The sequence below is a fragment of the Bufo gargarizans genome, chromosome 8 (assembly GCF_014858855.1).
Source record: "Bufo gargarizans isolate SCDJY-AF-19 chromosome 8, ASM1485885v1, whole genome shotgun sequence".
Taxonomy (NCBI): Eukaryota; Metazoa; Chordata; class Amphibia; order Anura; family Bufonidae; genus Bufo; species Bufo gargarizans.
In genome coordinates this window covers 10,881,963-10,898,568 of record NC_058087.1, presented here as the reverse complement: position 1 = coordinate 10,898,568, position 16,606 = coordinate 10,881,963, and the positions used below count along the sequence as shown (strand labels likewise).

Below are 16,606 nucleotides of genomic sequence, written 5' to 3'. Positions count from 1 at the left end.
AGCATCTGACATATAATCGGAGTGAGAATGGTTACCACTAACATCTATAAATTATTGTCATTAGCATTAACACATCATTCTATACAGAACACACCAAATAATGTCCCCTTCATGTCCCTCCGCTTACCACAAAGCATTGGATCTTCATCAGAGTTATCTGGACAATCTTGGACGGTGTTACACAAGAAGTGAGAACTTGTGCAGTTTCCATCATTGCACTGGAAATGTCCCACAGGGCAGTAACGATGAGGACAGGTAGGTGGCTCATCTGAGCCATCCCTGCAGTCTCGCTGCCCATCACATTTCCACCAGATCGGGATACATCTTTAGAGGGATGAAAAAAAAACAATTAATGACAGACACAGACCAGAGAATGGTCAGGTATGGACATCATGTGAATGGCTTTATTTCAGGTTTAGTAAGAGAAATAATAAGTGAATCAAGTCTTAAGGTGACGTGCTTACCTTTCACTGTCGGAACATAAAAACTGGGTACTGGAGCAGGAAGGAAGGCAGCGAATTACATTTCCAAACTGCATGGCCAGGAAATTGTCTGGACATTCACACGTGTACCCTTGGCCTCCTTCTTTAATGAGACACAAGTGGGAGCAGCCTCCGTTGTTTCGGCCGCAGGGATTGTTCACTAGAATGAGACAACATATCAGTACAGTTAAATATAGGCTACACTGCTAGTGATTTTATCTCAAAGAGGTCCTACATACAGCCAGGTCCATAAAAATTTGGACATCTACACAATTCTAACATTTTTGGCTCTATACACCACCACAATGGTTTTAAATTGAAACGAACAAGATGTGCTTTACCTGCAGACTGTCAGCTTTAATTTGAGGGTATTTACATCCAAATCAGGTGAACGGTGCAGGAATTACAACAGTTTGCATATGTGCCTCCCACTTGTTAAGGGACCAAACGTAATGGGACAGAATAATAATCATAAATCAAACTTTCACTTTTTAATACTTGGTTGCAAATCCTTTGCAGTCAATTACAGCCTGAAGTCTGGAACGCATAGACATCACCAGACGCTGGGTTTCATCCCTGGTGATGCTCTGCCAGGCCTCTACTGCAACTGTCTTCAGTTCCTGCTTGTTCTTGGGGTATTTTCCCTTCAGTTTTGTCTTCAGCAAGAGAAATGCATGCTCAATCGGATTCAGGTCAGGTGATTGGCTTGGCCATTGCATAACATTCCACTTCTTTCCCTTAAAAAACTCTTTGGTTGCTTTTGCAGTATGCTTTGGGTCATTGTCCATCTGCACTGTGAAGCGCCGTCCAATGAGTTCTGAAGCATTTGGCTGAATATGAGCAGATAATATTGCCTGAAACACTTCAGAATTCATCCTGCTGCTTTTGTCAGCTGTCACATCATCAATAAATACAAGAGAACCAGTTCCATTGGCAGCCATACATGCCCACGCCATGACACTACCACCACCATGCTTCACTGATGAGGTGGTATGCTTAGGATCATGAGCAATTCCTTTCCTTCTCCATACTCTTCTCTTCCCATCACTCTGGTACAAGTTGATCTTGGTCTCATCTGTCCATAGGATGTTGTTCCAGATTACTTCTGAGGCATTTGGCGCCATATACAGGCTTTTTCTCCCCTCCTGTGTCTTCACTGATAGTGACAGCTCTTTGGATCACATCTTGAAAGTTGACAGCAACAGATTCCAAATGCAAATAGCACACTTGGAATTAACTCTGGACCTTTTATCTGCTCATTGTAATTGGGATAATGAGGGAATAACACACACCTGGCCATGGAACAGCTGAGAAGCCAACTGTCCCATTAATTTTGGTCCCTTAATAAGTGGGAGGCACATATGCAAACTGTTGTAATTCCTGCACCGTTCACCTGATTTGGATGTAAATACCCTCAAATTAAAGCTGACAGTCTGCAGTTAAAGCACATCTTGTTTGTTTCATTTCAAATCCATTGTGGTGGTGTATAGAGCCAAAAATGTTAGAATTGTGTTGGTGTCCCAGTATTTATGGACCTGACTGTAAGTCAGTCATCGGCAGGTGCTGGAGAAGCTCTCTTGGTGGCCAAGGAAATGTCCCCCCACCCTCAGTCCATAAAGTTCAGCATGATAACCATCAAATATAAATGCATAGTATGTTATGTCAATGGGAGTGTTACAAGCTATGCTCCCCGGGAATAGTATGCAAAACAGCTCCCCTCCAGAAGTAAGAAGTATGACAACCACAAGGAGATACAGGGGGAGAAGATTTATCTAGGCTGGTGGTCCTTATGTCAGTCCTCTTCTCCTTTGCTCTGCAGAGTGATGAGCCTAATTTATTAAGTGGAAGATGCCGCTTAACAAATTAGGCACATCTCTGGCACTCTGTGCCCTAGAAACTGAAATTTACGCTAGATAGGGGTTGTCATTGACTTGAGATATCGTTTATGCCAGTTTCTGGATTAAATGAAAGTAAATTTGTAAAGCCCTGCCACTCCTGCTAAGCTCTGCCCCTGTTCTCGCCACTTTAGAAAAGTGGCTCAAAACGCTAAGGGGAAGATCTTTCCACCTTTCATTTTCCAAAGGAACTGAGAAAAATTAATGGTGGAATCTGATAGATTGCTATAGTCAACTAAGCCAGTTCTACTTTACACTAGTTTGATAAATTTCCCCTTAAAAGTTGTAAATTATGGCACACATATGGCATGCACCATAACTTGCGGCTTTTTAATGCCAAAAAGTGACGCTAAATCATTGATAAATCTCTCCCAAAACCTTCCAAGAACTGCTTGAAATGCATCTCACTCAGCCATCCAGAACCGTACTCCACATGGATGAGAGCAAAAACTCAGAAACAGCAGTCTACAGATGGGTGTCTCTATAATGGATCAGATACTGGCTTACAGAGTAGCTACCTGTAGGTGGCACTAGAGAGGCAAGTTTCTTCCCTCTGTAGGAGTGTGCGCGTGTAACATTTATATATGCATGTCCAGTCTATTGCTATGTGTACAGTATATCTATAGGTATACTTTTTTATGGGAACACAGTCCTAATGGTAGAACTAATGGCCCTATTTTGCACAAGGCCTCATGCATATGTTTTACGACAGATCTTTGCTGTATGAATCTATAATATGGCTTCCATAGTCTTCTTTGAGCCCATATTTTACCTCTGTACACCAGTTTTGAGAATCTGTGAATCGGCATGCTCTGTGGTATGCCATACAAAGAAGGTATTATACAGCACCTCATAAAGGCATCGTACTGTTGGGCGCAGGGTGCATGCAGATCCACAAGGCAGACCCATGCCGACGCCATCATGAGTCCTAGCAGTACCAGAAAAATAAAAGTGCTGCATTTCTCCTAAATAGCCTTTTCTACCCTGTATTTCAATTATAAACTAATCAATGGGCACTCACTAGTATAATTAATGCCTAGGGACCATTTTTTCTTGACATGTGCAGGGACAACAGAAGTAATGCCTTACTGCAGTACTAAATACCACCCTAGCAGAAACAAATACCACAGTACCACAAGTGCAGCACAAAATAATGCTCCGGCAGAACCAAACACCGTACTGCCTCCCTGCTGCAGGATTCAAGGGTATCACCATCCTAAGGAAGCTATACAGCTGAAATCAGGATGGCACCTGCGGACCCCGGCCAGGTACGTAAGTACCTAATGCTCCTAGCATTAATTAATTCTGAGAGCATCAGATCGTTATGTACCCCAGCCATCGGCCGTCAGGAGGGCTCTGGCGGCTCCCCAGACCGGGAAATTTCCCTGTAGGGTCTATAGACAGTCTGTCCCTGCCCACAATAGTCCAGTAGCAGTACCTACCTATAGGCTGCCTGTAAGGATGATACACATGAATATCAAATGGCCTGTGCGTGGTGTTGACTAGCATGGTTCTTCCGGACCCATTGTATTTATTTCCCTTTTCCACCGTTCTCGTGTTCCAGTCGGTCCAATATATGGTATCTTCAAATACAGTGATAGCAAAAGGGTGAGGGAGGTTTCCGTCATACACAGAGTGCCGGTGTCTACCATCCAGGTCCGAATACCTATAGAACGAGTGCAAAAGGAAAACTACTGAGGCAAATGTCTAAAGAAAGACAGGTCTGCATCTTCTGGCAATAGACAATAGATGCAAAATACTGTAAGGTTACATTACAATTAAATATGTGTTCCGAGCATGGGACGTGACACAAGGCATAGACACCAGGAGCGTGGCCAAGTCACCGCCTGAAAGACTGGTTTACAGAGGCATCTCAGCCACAGACAGCACACGAATAAGTCATAAATCATACTGCATTTAAGAGACTTGCAACTTTTAAAGAATAAAAAAATAAAATAAATGGAGACCCTCAGTAAACAGACAGGGACCGACATACCATTGGTGTAGTCTATAGGTGGGGAGGGGGCTTGAAATTACTGATACATTTTTTATCCATTAGACAAAGGATTGACTACACAGTCATAGAACGGGACAAGGAGCACTATGATGAACCTCTCATTCTTGATACATTAACAGCAAGGGGTCCACACCGCCCACCCAGCAAGGGGTCCACACAGCCCACCCAGCATGGGGTCCACACAGCCCATCCAGCAAGGGGTCCACACCGCCCACCAAGATATTATTTTGTCCGTCCCTGTAAATGGATGTGAAGGTGCAGGCCATTATAGGGCACAAAGTCAATGAACTATTAGTTCCTGATAATTCCCTGACAGTAAGCAGAGGAGAGAGTTGCATTTAGACGGAGCAATTGCCTCTGATGCATAAAGAGAAGTGATCTCTCCTGCGATCATTCATCCCCATACATATTCATTGTTTCTAGGCAGCAAATCCCTATTCATACAGAATGTCCTGATACCGAGAAAAAAAAGGATTTTGGTGCAGGCATCAGCTATGGTTTTATGCCTTTACATGGGCCAATTATTTGGAATGGGCATTCTTAGAAATATTCCTTCCTGATAATTGATTTGATCGTCAGTTCATACTAGATTTCCTAGATATTCCTACATTTACTCAGAAGGAAACCCAGAAACATATGACTTTCCAGTGGCCACATGTACCTAATGTGTGATCAGGGCTCAGGTCTTAGGGTGTAGTGAGGGTGCACCTCCAATGAGGCTAGGTAAAGCGATTGCCTCAGGCGGCGAAACCTAGAGACAAGTGTGGGTGGTGACAGGGCCATGGGAACTGAGCGCTTCCATTGTGGAAGTGCTCATCTCTCTTTAGTCAACTGCATCACAGTATGCTTTTAACAGTAAGGCTGGAAGGGGCGGCCATTTCAATTTTTAGCTCAGGCAGTAGAAACACTAGGTGCACCCTGGGTGCAGTTAGGGTTCATTGCCACTGAGTGCACAGCTCAACCATAAAGAACAGACAACTAGGCTTTGTTCACAATCGTCTTAGAGGCACAATTACAGATTCCATCAAAAGTGACTGACACCATGACAAGAAGCCGATGGACCTCATTATGGTCAATGGGGCTGAGGATATTTATCAAGCACTGTACTCCAGAATTCTGGCTTCAAAAGGTTGCATCAAAATGGGGATTTGCGATTGTTTGAGCTTATATGAACAAATATTCACCCCAGTTTTGATAAGTAGGCAGGAAATTGGTCGTAGTTAGATATGTTAGGTGCAGTCCAGATTTATCACTATAACTTTTTTTTTTAAGTCACAAAAATTGTTTCAGTCTTACTCCAGTAATTGGGGTGGCATAGGAAGTGGAGTAACATCTCAAGACAGAAGGGCTAAACCTAAAGATGCACCAAATTTTCAAACATGCAACATTTGAACAATTTAGCACAAATTACGGCAACTCAGACTCCTGCAAAGCTGACTTCCCCTAATAATAAATTCCTCCCAATGATATTTTTAAAAGATCGGTGATGGAAAGTTTTTTCTTATATTGACTCAAAACCTGTTTGAGCCAAATAAAATACACGTATCAATCACAGGCTATATGCAATGTTTTAGCCTCTGTTGCCAGAAATGACCACATGTGAGGCCCTACATTGTGTTCAGTTGACCACTGATCTTCATGATACTGTATATGACAAACACACTATACTAATAGACAATTACTAGTATGTACTAGGGTTCCTGTTATGAATAATATCTTGTAAAGGTGTCCACTGTCCTCCTAGATACAGTCTTATTATCAATCTCATGCTTTAACAATAGGCACAGAGGCACTTCTAAGGGTTCACCTTGGAGATACATTTTTCTCAGGGACTTCCTATGGTAAAAGGTTGGGAATTATTGTCCTAGTAGGTGAAGTACTAGTGATTAGTACTGGCCAATAGGCTGAAAGAAAATAGCTATTTTATTGTATTTGCTGTTTATAAAAAGTCAATGGGAGTCAGAGGACTTTTTGAAGGGTTTAGACCAAGAACTGTGTCCACTTTGACTGTGATTTATAGACAGCTCAGTGTCCTAGCCACCATTACAAAGAGTCATGCCATGTATACCATATGTTTATGAACAGTTACCGAGTTGCTTTATTCTTCTCTAAGTACGTACTCAATGTAGTTCAAGTGAGCATCAGCCCAGTAGAGCTTGTCATTGGTGTAATCTATTGTGATCCCATTAGGCCATTCCAGTTTAGTAGAGATGATAACGGTTTTGTTCTTGCCATCCATGCCGACTCTGCCAATGTATGGCATGTCTCCCCAGTCTGTCCAGTAAATGTGCCTGTAGAAGCAAAGCAGAAGTTAGAGACAACTAATGATATTTCCCATCACATATGAAACCACGGCTCACAGAAATCTATGCTCTTAGTCAGGAAGGACCCTTTTAAGTGGGTCAATAGAGCAGGCAATGATGGAGAAAAAAATCCTCGTTGGTCAGCGAGCAATTAAAGGGAATATACATTAAATTCCCTTTCATTGCTCGCTGACCAACGAGGATTTTTGGTGCCACATGAAAGATTGCCCAATAAATGAGCTTTTGTGTATTTGTAGGGTGACTGGCAGCACATTTACATGGACCAGTTATCAGAAGCAAGTGTTAATACGAATGTTCACTCCCGATAGTTGGCCAATCCTCTGCTCTAAGTGACTTCAATCTTTGGTCCATGTGTATGGATAATGGATTGAGTTGAAACGGTCAAGTAGGGAAGCCTCCCAAGCAAATTGTAAAAATATGCAAAAATAAGTTCACATAAAATAATCTATATTTTTTAGTTGTATCTGGGTCTAAAAAAATGGGTGACATTCAATAAAGCAACCAAGACGGCTTGTTTGGTGGATGTCACTGCATAACTAGGTAGATTTGCTTGTTGGGGCTCCAGGAAAGCTGGAAAACAACTTATGTGCCATATTGGTTCTTAGCATTACCCAACTTTCTCAGAAGTAGCTATATACTAAAGAAAAATAGACAAGTGGAGGCAAGGGCATACATAACATGGAGGCAATACATACAGTTGCCATGGGAGCGGCAGCCCTGTTTGGCTTAAGCCTCTATCCAGAGGTCCCCTCTCCATTGATCGTACAAGACTAGCAAAGAATCCAGGGATAATGGAGATGGGGCAAAGGCATCAGGTTCTCCTGGCCAGGATGGTTAGTGTTGTGATAGTGTTAAGAGGCATTAGCGACACATAATATGCTCACCCTGGCAATACAAATAACTAGAGATGTGCAAAGTTATGGGAAATTAGCTTCACCAAATTTCACAAATAAATTAGATTTCTGATGATTTACTTTGTCACAAAGCGCATTTCTTTGTATGTAGCAGGCACAATGACGTCATTTGACCCCTCAGATGCCGCATTCATTGCTAATCGCGGCCCCTGAGGCTACAGTTTAGGCCTTTTAGGGGTTAATCAGGAAAAAAATATAAAAATAAACACTCACCTTATCCATTTGCTCGTGTTGAAGCGATCGTGGCAGGCATTTTGATTGAAGACACCACGCAAAATCAGCACGCCAGCGTGGTGACGTCATACTGCACACCGCACAAGATTTCAGATTTTGCGCAGTTTTTTCAATCAAGATGGCCGTGATGGCCTTTTTGCACACAAATGGATGAGGTGAGTATGTTTTTTGGTTTTTTTTACTGCCATTTCAGGGAAAATTGATTCGGTACCATGAAGCGTCAGGAAATTCAGCTTTGCGGCGAATATAAATTTTCGTTTGACTTTCATTCGCTCAACACTACAAATAACCAGCAATGATTATTAAGAGGAAATTCAATGTAAGCAGAATCGTTTCCTGAAAGGCACCTGCATGCCAAGCTGATAAATATGCTAAGTAGATATTAATAAAAGACGGATTTGGTTTCATATCTGCAGCCTGTTGTCTTTCAGATGTAACCAGTGCAAAGATACGGTAAAGTGCAATATAATGAAATCAATTATAACGCAGGCAATGCTATGTTTAATATGTCATACCCTTTCTTTGGATGGAGCACGATAGCTCTGGGGTGCTGAAAGCAGAAGGTGTTATTGACGTCTGCACAACGGTCAACGAGCCTCTTCCTGAACCGTCCATCCAGCTCCGCAACACTGATACAGTTCTTATAGGAGTCCACCCAGTATAATTTTCTAGAATTGTAGTAAAGTGAGTATTTAGTACTATTCCTCAGGATGCTACATGTACAACAATCCATGAGAAGGATAGCAAAAAAGGGTCTGCTTTTTCCTGAAACAGCTCCACTCTTGCCCATGGCCTGTGCCTGGTATTGCAACTGTTCACTTAAATGGAATTAAGCCCTGGATCACTGTGGACAAGAATGCTGCTGCTTTATCTATGTCTATATCCATCCACATAAAATCTATCTATAGAGAAGCTCTGTGATGGCTCAATCTGTAGCCCTTATGTCTGCACTCCTGACAGTCCATAATCACTCATTTAAGTTGAATCCTTATCAACTTGATAAGAATTCAGCTTAAACTAATGAGTGTTTATGAGCTCTTAGGTTTCATTGTGAAGGAGATAGGTGCAGGCTGTAGAGCACAGTTACACATGTAAAAAAAGACCCCAAATAAGTACAAGACAATAATAAAAAAAATGCCTTAAAGGTGTCGGCCTTTAGGTCCATGATGATGATCTAATAGATATCCTTTTAGGAGATGATGTGTCTTGAGCTCACTTCTATAATTTGCCTTGCATTTCCTTAATTTTGACACAATAATGTTTCAACGCTCTTTGTACGCACAATTTGACTTCTCAGCTGTTATCTATAAGTTTTTGGTTTGTATATATTATACTACCTGTTACTTCTTTCTTACCTGCCAACCCAATCAACCGCTAAACCTTCCCCGCTCAGGATATCAGTGTTAATAATTGTCTCTTTGTTGGTTCCATTTAAGAACATCCTCTCCATGACTCTCCTTCCCACATCAATCCAATACAATCTTTCTTCCGCTCGATCAAAGTCCAGGGCCACCACATTGCTCAGACCTTGTAATATTAGAGAATAAGACAGACTGTCCACAGTCAGGTTTCTCAGATAATACCGGTTACTGAATATAAGGTAAGGGGAAATATTGCTATTTTGGCGGCAGCTTTTTCCATCGGGCTCCCTGATGTAGCCAGGAGCACACTTGCAGATGTAGGAGCCGGGAGTGTTCTCGCAGATTTGGCTGCAGACCCAAGGAGACTCTGCACACTCATCGATATCATCACAGGTCCGTTTATCAGACATGAGCCTGTACCCAGCTCGACAGCTACAGAAGAAGCTTGTCTGTGTATCTGTACAGTTGTGATCACAGCCGCTGATAGAGGGATCTGTGCACTCATTAATCCCTATAAGAGAGCATATAAATGGTTAATGTGATGCGCCGATAGCAAAGCAGCATTTGTGCAAAACGCAAAATAATTTATTGAGCTACAATTCATGGCAATCCGACAAAGTATTTATTATACTGGTAATAGAGCTCATTCTTCCTATTAAATATAGATAGTCTGGAAAATTAATTAGTTTTTCTTTAAAATCTAAATAGTTCAAAAATTCTGTTCAAATGTCTTAATATATCTTCATAGTCAGAGTTCCACTTTTCTGATAAGCAGCTCCAAATCCCCCTACATAGCTATACAGCTAAATGATTACAATTCTGGCAGTCTGCATCCGCCACTAGAGGGAGCTGATACTTTTTATATATTGAACTAAATTCTAAACAGTATGCAGCACACTCCTAGGCTCCCCCTAGTGGTAGCTGCTGACAGCTAGCTTTTTTTTTTTTTTACCAAGTTTATGTTTAAAGAACATCTGTCAGCATGATCAACCCTATTAAACCATGTATACTGTCAGTTGGAGTAGATCATGCTGAGTAAAACGACTCTTCTCTTGTCGAAATCCATGGTCTCATTTTTGTGAAATCTGCATTTTATTACATATGCTAATGAGTAGTTCAGTGCACTGAGGGGCGAACCTAACCCCTCGGAGCACCACTTCACCACTGCCTTTCCTCCTTAGCCCTTCAGTGACAGGGTCAGGCATCTTCACTTTCTTAATTCCTGGCCCTGTAATCACGCACAATGGTCAGTAAATGTTCAATCGGTGTATGTGCGGTACGTCTCAGTCACCTTTCCTTGATGCTGAGATCCATGTCATTGGCGCACATGCATTTTAGATCTCAGTATCAAGAGAAAGCCGACTGAGATGTACTGCGCATGAGCCAACTGAACGTTCACTGGCGCATGCGCGGCATAACAGGGCCAGGCAGGAAGACAGCAAGGTACTCAGCCCTGTCACTCAAGGGCAGAGGGGAGCGGCTAAGGGAGGAAGAGGGAGGTAAAGCAGTGCTCCAAGGGGCTAGGCCCACCCCTTAGTGCAATGAACACCTCATTAGAATATGGAAAAACTGCAGATTTAGCAAAAACATTTTCTTAATGCAATGAAGTGTAATCACAGGACTTGTAACTTAGTTCATGCAACAATGCAATGTAATTACGGCTTCATTTCTGCATCACAATCATTCAACGCACCGCATCCTTTCTCATCGCTGTTGTCAGAGCACTCATCAATCCTGTTGCAGACTTTGACAGCTTCAATACAGTGGCCATTGTCACATTTAAAGAAGTTTGGAGCACAGGTGGCCTCTGGGGTGCTGCAAAGATGTTCCAGTTCATCGGACTCGTCCCCACAGTCATTGTCTCCATCGCAGACGTAGGCTCTGGTAATACAACGACCATTCTGACAGGTGAACTGCTGCTGCTGGCAAGGCGGGTAGCTGCACCCTCTTTCATCGCTGTTATCTCCGCAGTCATTGCGTCTGTCACACCTAGGAGATCAAGCCATCGATTAGAGGCATTCTGGAAAGATGGTCTCCTTTCATGCCACCAGCGTCTGGCTGTCAGGAGAGATGGCGCTGGCAATTAAAGCAACGTGCTGACAATGGAAAATGTAGCTAATAGCGCTCATGTCATTCAAACTATTTCAATGAAAGCTTCTCCACTGGAATTTACAAGCATACAAGTGAATAAATACAGGATTAGGCCTCCTGCACGCGAACGGGTGCTTCCCGTTGCCGTATTGCGGACCGCATTTGCGGATACGCAATACACGGGAACCATTCCGTGTGCATTCACATTCACTTCAATGGGTCCGCAAATCCGGAGATGCGGAATGGTGCGGAACGGAAGCATGGAACGGAACCCTGCGGAAGCACTACGGAGTGCTTCCGTGGGGTTTCGCCCCGTACTTCCGTTCTGCAAAAAGATAGAACATGTCCTATCTTTTTGCGGAACGGCCGGATCGCGGACCCATTAAAGTGAATGGGTCCACGATCCGCTGTGGCTGCCCCACTGTGGTTGTTCGTGCATTGCGGCCTGCATTTTGCAGGGATGCAGCACGGCCACGGGGCTCACAGGAGGCCTTACTTGTGAGGGAGCGGCTACAGAATAAGGCTACATGCACACGATCGTAGTGTTTTGCAGATCCGCAAATTGCCGCCACTACCATAGAAAATGTCTATTCTTGTCCTTAATGGCGTAGAAGAATAGGACATGCCCTATTTCTTTTGCGGGGCCGCGGAACGGAACTACATATCTTTTGCGGCCCCATTGAAATGAACGGGTCTGCAGTCATTCCGCATAATTGCGGAACAGATACGGACTCATTCATACGGTCGTGTGAATGTAGCCTAAAGAGAATATCCAATCTGCTTCTACAATAGCAAAAGCAATCCTGGTTCGTGGTGTACAATCTGAGCTAACATGTATGCAATCAAAGTAAAAGAACATAATATCTATTCATTAATTTTTTGGCATGATGTCTTAAAGAAAACCCAAAATGCAGTGCAATCTTCAGGCAGCATGCTATAGAGCAGGAGGAGCTGAGCAGACTGATATGTAGTTTCATGGGAAAATTCAGCAAAACCTGTAATTTATACAATTTAAAAGGTTTGTCTTATCTGAGACAATGGGGGCATATTGCTAGGATATGCCTCCACTGTCTGATAGGTGCGGGTCCCACCTCTGGGACCCACACCTATCTCCTAAAAGGAGCCCCGAAAGTGATGGAGGGTGCACAGCACATGCGCAGCCGCCCTCCATTTATTTCTATGGGGCCACTGAAAATAGCAGAGCACCGACTCGACTTTTTCCATTGGACCCATAGAAGTGAAGTGGTGGCCGGGAGTGGTGGCCGGTCATGCGCGGTGCGCTTTCATTCACTTCTATGGGGAGAGCGCTTGGTGGTGGCCGGACTGGAGTCCTCCAGCCACCACTTTGGCCCAGCACCTATCAAGCCATGGGGGCATATCCTAATGATATGCCCCCGTTGCCTCAGATGAGACAACCCCTTTAAGTCTCTGCTTTCTATGAACTTAGAGGGGTTGTCCAGTTTTTTTTATATTGATGACCTATCCTCAGGATAGATCATCAATATCAGATTGGCGGGGGGCCAACTCATGGCACCCTCGCCGATCATCTGTTTGAAGAGATCTTAGGGCTCATATGAGCGCTGCCTTATCTTGATTGTTTACCTGCTCAACCGCAGCGCTGAGCAGGTGCAATTACATCTCAGCTGTCCAATTCACTTCAATGGGACTAGTCTTTCCTATTCAAGTGAATACTACAAAGCCATCCCATTGAAGTGAATAGGACTGTGGAGAGGTTATTACACCTGCTCAGCACTGCGGTTGAGCAATTTACAATGAAGAGAAGGCAGTGCTGGTACAAGTGCAGTGGTCTCTTCAAACAGCTGATCGGCAGGGGTGCTGGGAGTCGGACCCCCTGAGGATAGGTCAACCCCTTTAAATACTGCCTCCATGTGCAGTTATCAATGACTGACTGCTCCGGACACCTACTGTATGAATGCAAAAAAGATAGGTAAGGTAGCCATAGAATGGTAAAACCTGAGGTTCTTAGACCTTCAGTACAGATCATGCTTTCACCTACCTGAAGCTATTTCGGATACAGAGGCCATTACTACAAGCGAACTCTGTGCTGGTGCATGTCCGTCTTGTACAGTTCTGGAGTTCATCGTAGGCATCACTGCAGTCTGAATCTCCATCACAAACCCAGTTTTGTGGAATACACCGTCTATCGGGGGGTCTGTTGTTGACACAGGTGAACTCTGTTGGGGCACAGCTGCGGTTGGCTGACGAAAATAAAGAGAAGAAATTGATCTCCAAAATAAATATGGAAGGCTGAGGTCCACATCGGAATTTATGCACCTTGAATGAAAGTGTTATGTGTTTAACCTTTTTAGCAAGAGAGACGGGAACAAGTGCCGGACGCCAGAATAATATTTCTTGCTTCTGAAAAAATGACCTCATTAGGCCCCATGCACAAGACCATTTTTTCTGTCCATATCTGATCTGCGGATGCGGACCCATTCATTTCAACGGGGCCGCAAAAGATGTGCCACGCCACGTGATGTGCGGTCTGTATGCATATGTCCGTTCCCGCAAAAAAAGATAGAACATGTCCTATTCTTGTCTGTTTTGAGGACAAGGATAGGACATTTCTACAGGAGTTAACATTCAGCCGGTATCCATGTTTTGCGGATCTGCAATAAGCCGACCGCATATAGGAAGACTCCATGAGTAACTGATACAATGTGGAGGGCCTGAGGGGGCAGGGTATGACCCATGTGTTAGACAACACACACAGGGGCAGATTTACTGTACTAAGCCTGTACAAGAACTGGACTATATTTGTGACTTTTTTGCTACTTTATACAAAAAGTTGCAATAATAAATCTGTCTAAAAATGTATGTCTACCCACAATACATCCAGCTGCCCCTTAGCAGATATAAACTGTTGGGCATGGGACGAATCACACTAGAAAAGGCACAAATATGTCATAAATTTATTGCAAAATGCCTACACTGACAAAACAAGCAAAATCACTCCACTTTTCTGGCGCAGCACATTTCATACCGGGTCACTGAGTTTTCAAAAAACTCCAAAAACTATCAAAAGTTTTGATCAGTGGGGATCGGATTACTGAGACCCCCCACTAATACCTAGAAGGAGCCGAGAGAAGTGCTCACATACCTCTCTCTCCTCACTGCAGGAGTCAAGACAAGTCTATTGACCTGTCTTGATTCCATCCTCTGCAGCAAGAAGAGCCATCCTCGTTCTGGCGATCAGTGGGGGTCTTTTATGACATATCAAACGTTTTTTGAAAACTTCATTGGGGAGATTTTCCCTTGCTCCTGAAAAGTGGCGTTAAAAAGTTGCAAACTCATAGGGCCAGATTTATCATTACACTTCCATCTTACTCCACGTTTACATATGTCGAAAGTCACTTTTGGCTAAGTCTGATTTATTAATGGTCCTTTAATACTGTGATAAATGTGGTTTGACGGTAGCAGTTTATCCTTCAGTAAGCAGCTTTACAAAATTTGCACGTCTTTATGGAAAAAGTCGCATGTTCTATAAAAAGTCGCATAAGATAAGCATGGCCCTCAATGGAGTGAACTTGCGCAATTTTTTGCGACTTTTTAAAGGGAACCTGTCACCGGGATTTTGTGTATAGAGCTGAGGACATGGGCTGCTAGATGGCCGCTAGCACATCCGCAATACCCAGTCCCCATAGCTCTGTGTGCTTTTATTGTGTAAATAAAACGATTTGATACATATGCAAATTAACCTGAGATGAGTCCTGTCCCTGACTCATCTCAGGTACAGGACTCATCTCAGGTTAATTTGCATATGTATCAAATCGGTTTTTTTACACAATAAAAGCACACAGAGCTATGGGGATTGGGTATTGCGGATGTACTAGCGGCCATCTAGCTACCCATGTCCTCAGCTCTATACACAAAATCCCGGTGACAGGTTCCCTTTAAATAGTCGCAATAGTAAATCTGTCTAGAGAGTCATTTACATAAGAAAACACGCCCACTTTGCGAAAACTGGCGAGCATAGCGCAGAGCTGAAAAAAGTCAAAAAAATTTGCGCAGTTTTAGCGACTGCGCAAATGTTTTTGACTTTTTCACTACATTATTCTGACTTGAGCTAATGATAAATCTGGCCCTATGTGTTTGCAATTTTTTTACTGTGACCTTTTAAAAAATAGTCCCTGCTTTTACGCCACCCCTGCCACTTTTCCTAAAGTAGTGCGGCAAGGGTGGGAAGGGGGCATGAGGTGGAGGGTACACCTAATTTAGGATGAGGCCTGCGTCTTGCCTTAAAATAGGCAAATCACAGGGGATATCAAGAAAGCACCACTCTTGATAAATCTCCGCCATAGACCCTTTTAGGCCTGCACCAGATTTATCACAGGGGATCAGGCTGGACAATAAGTGTGTTGCAGGGATAGACACTTCGTGCTAAGTGTTGCAGGGATAGACGCTTCGTGCTAAGTGTTGCAGGGATAGACACTTCGTGCTAAGTGTTGCAGGGATAGACGCTTCGTGCTAAGTGTTGCAGGGATAGACACTTGGTGCTAAGTGTTGCAGGGATAGACGCTTCGTGCTAAGTGTTGCAGGGATAGACACTTGGTGCTAAGTGTTGCAGGGATAGACACTTCGTGCTAAGTGTTGCAGGGATAGACACTTGGTGCTAAGTGTTGCAGGGATAGACACTTGGTGCTAAGTGTTGCATTTTGTCACACCCATTTTCTGAGAAGCCACACCCCTTTTCAGTGAAGTCACGACCTTTAGCTATCTAGGTGCTAGAGGATTTCTCAAGAACCAGATATGTATAATTTCACCAATTTGTGACAGCGTCTAGGCGCCAATAAACACATAAATTGAACAGGTAACAATGTAACAGAAGTGAATAACTGTAACAGATTTATACACAGCATCTATAGGCAACGGTAAGGTCCCCGTAGTGGTCCCATATTACAACTCCCAGTCATCGGGGCAGTGATGAATACTGTGCGTGGTTTGCCGATGGCGGCATATGCTATTGATTTGCTGTATATTGCTCCAGTGTCGTGGGTTACTATACTTTTTACTAAATCCTCACCACAGTTGTGTCTCTGGTCTTCATCACTCATGTCGCCACAATCATTATCACCATCACAGACCCATCTCGCTGGGATACACCGGGCATCATCACACCTGAACTGGTCACTTGAGCATGTCCTCACATGGGAAACTGCAATGAATGGACACAATTGGTGATTTGCTAATAGAAAAAGACACGCACTGTAAGAGATTTCCTGATTTCATCTAAATAGAAAGGCATAGGACATTCATTGTGCCATATA

General features: G+C 43.4%; 1 protein-coding gene across 1 annotated transcript in view; it reads right to left on the bottom strand.

Annotated features, from left to right (window-relative positions):
• Window positions 1-16,606, bottom strand: part of LRP2 (LDL receptor related protein 2) — a 199,620-nt gene that overhangs the window by 32,130 nt on the left and 150,884 nt on the right. The window contains 9 exon segments of the mRNA XM_044302728.1: window positions 128-324; window positions 465-642; window positions 3,820-4,043; window positions 6,515-6,685; window positions 8,382-8,534; window positions 9,222-9,738; window positions 10,921-11,216; window positions 13,336-13,537; window positions 16,363-16,494. Of these exon segments, the coding sequence (XP_044158663.1) occupies window positions 128-324; window positions 465-642; window positions 3,820-4,043; window positions 6,515-6,685; window positions 8,382-8,534; window positions 9,222-9,738; window positions 10,921-11,216; window positions 13,336-13,537; window positions 16,363-16,494 (2,070 nt within the window).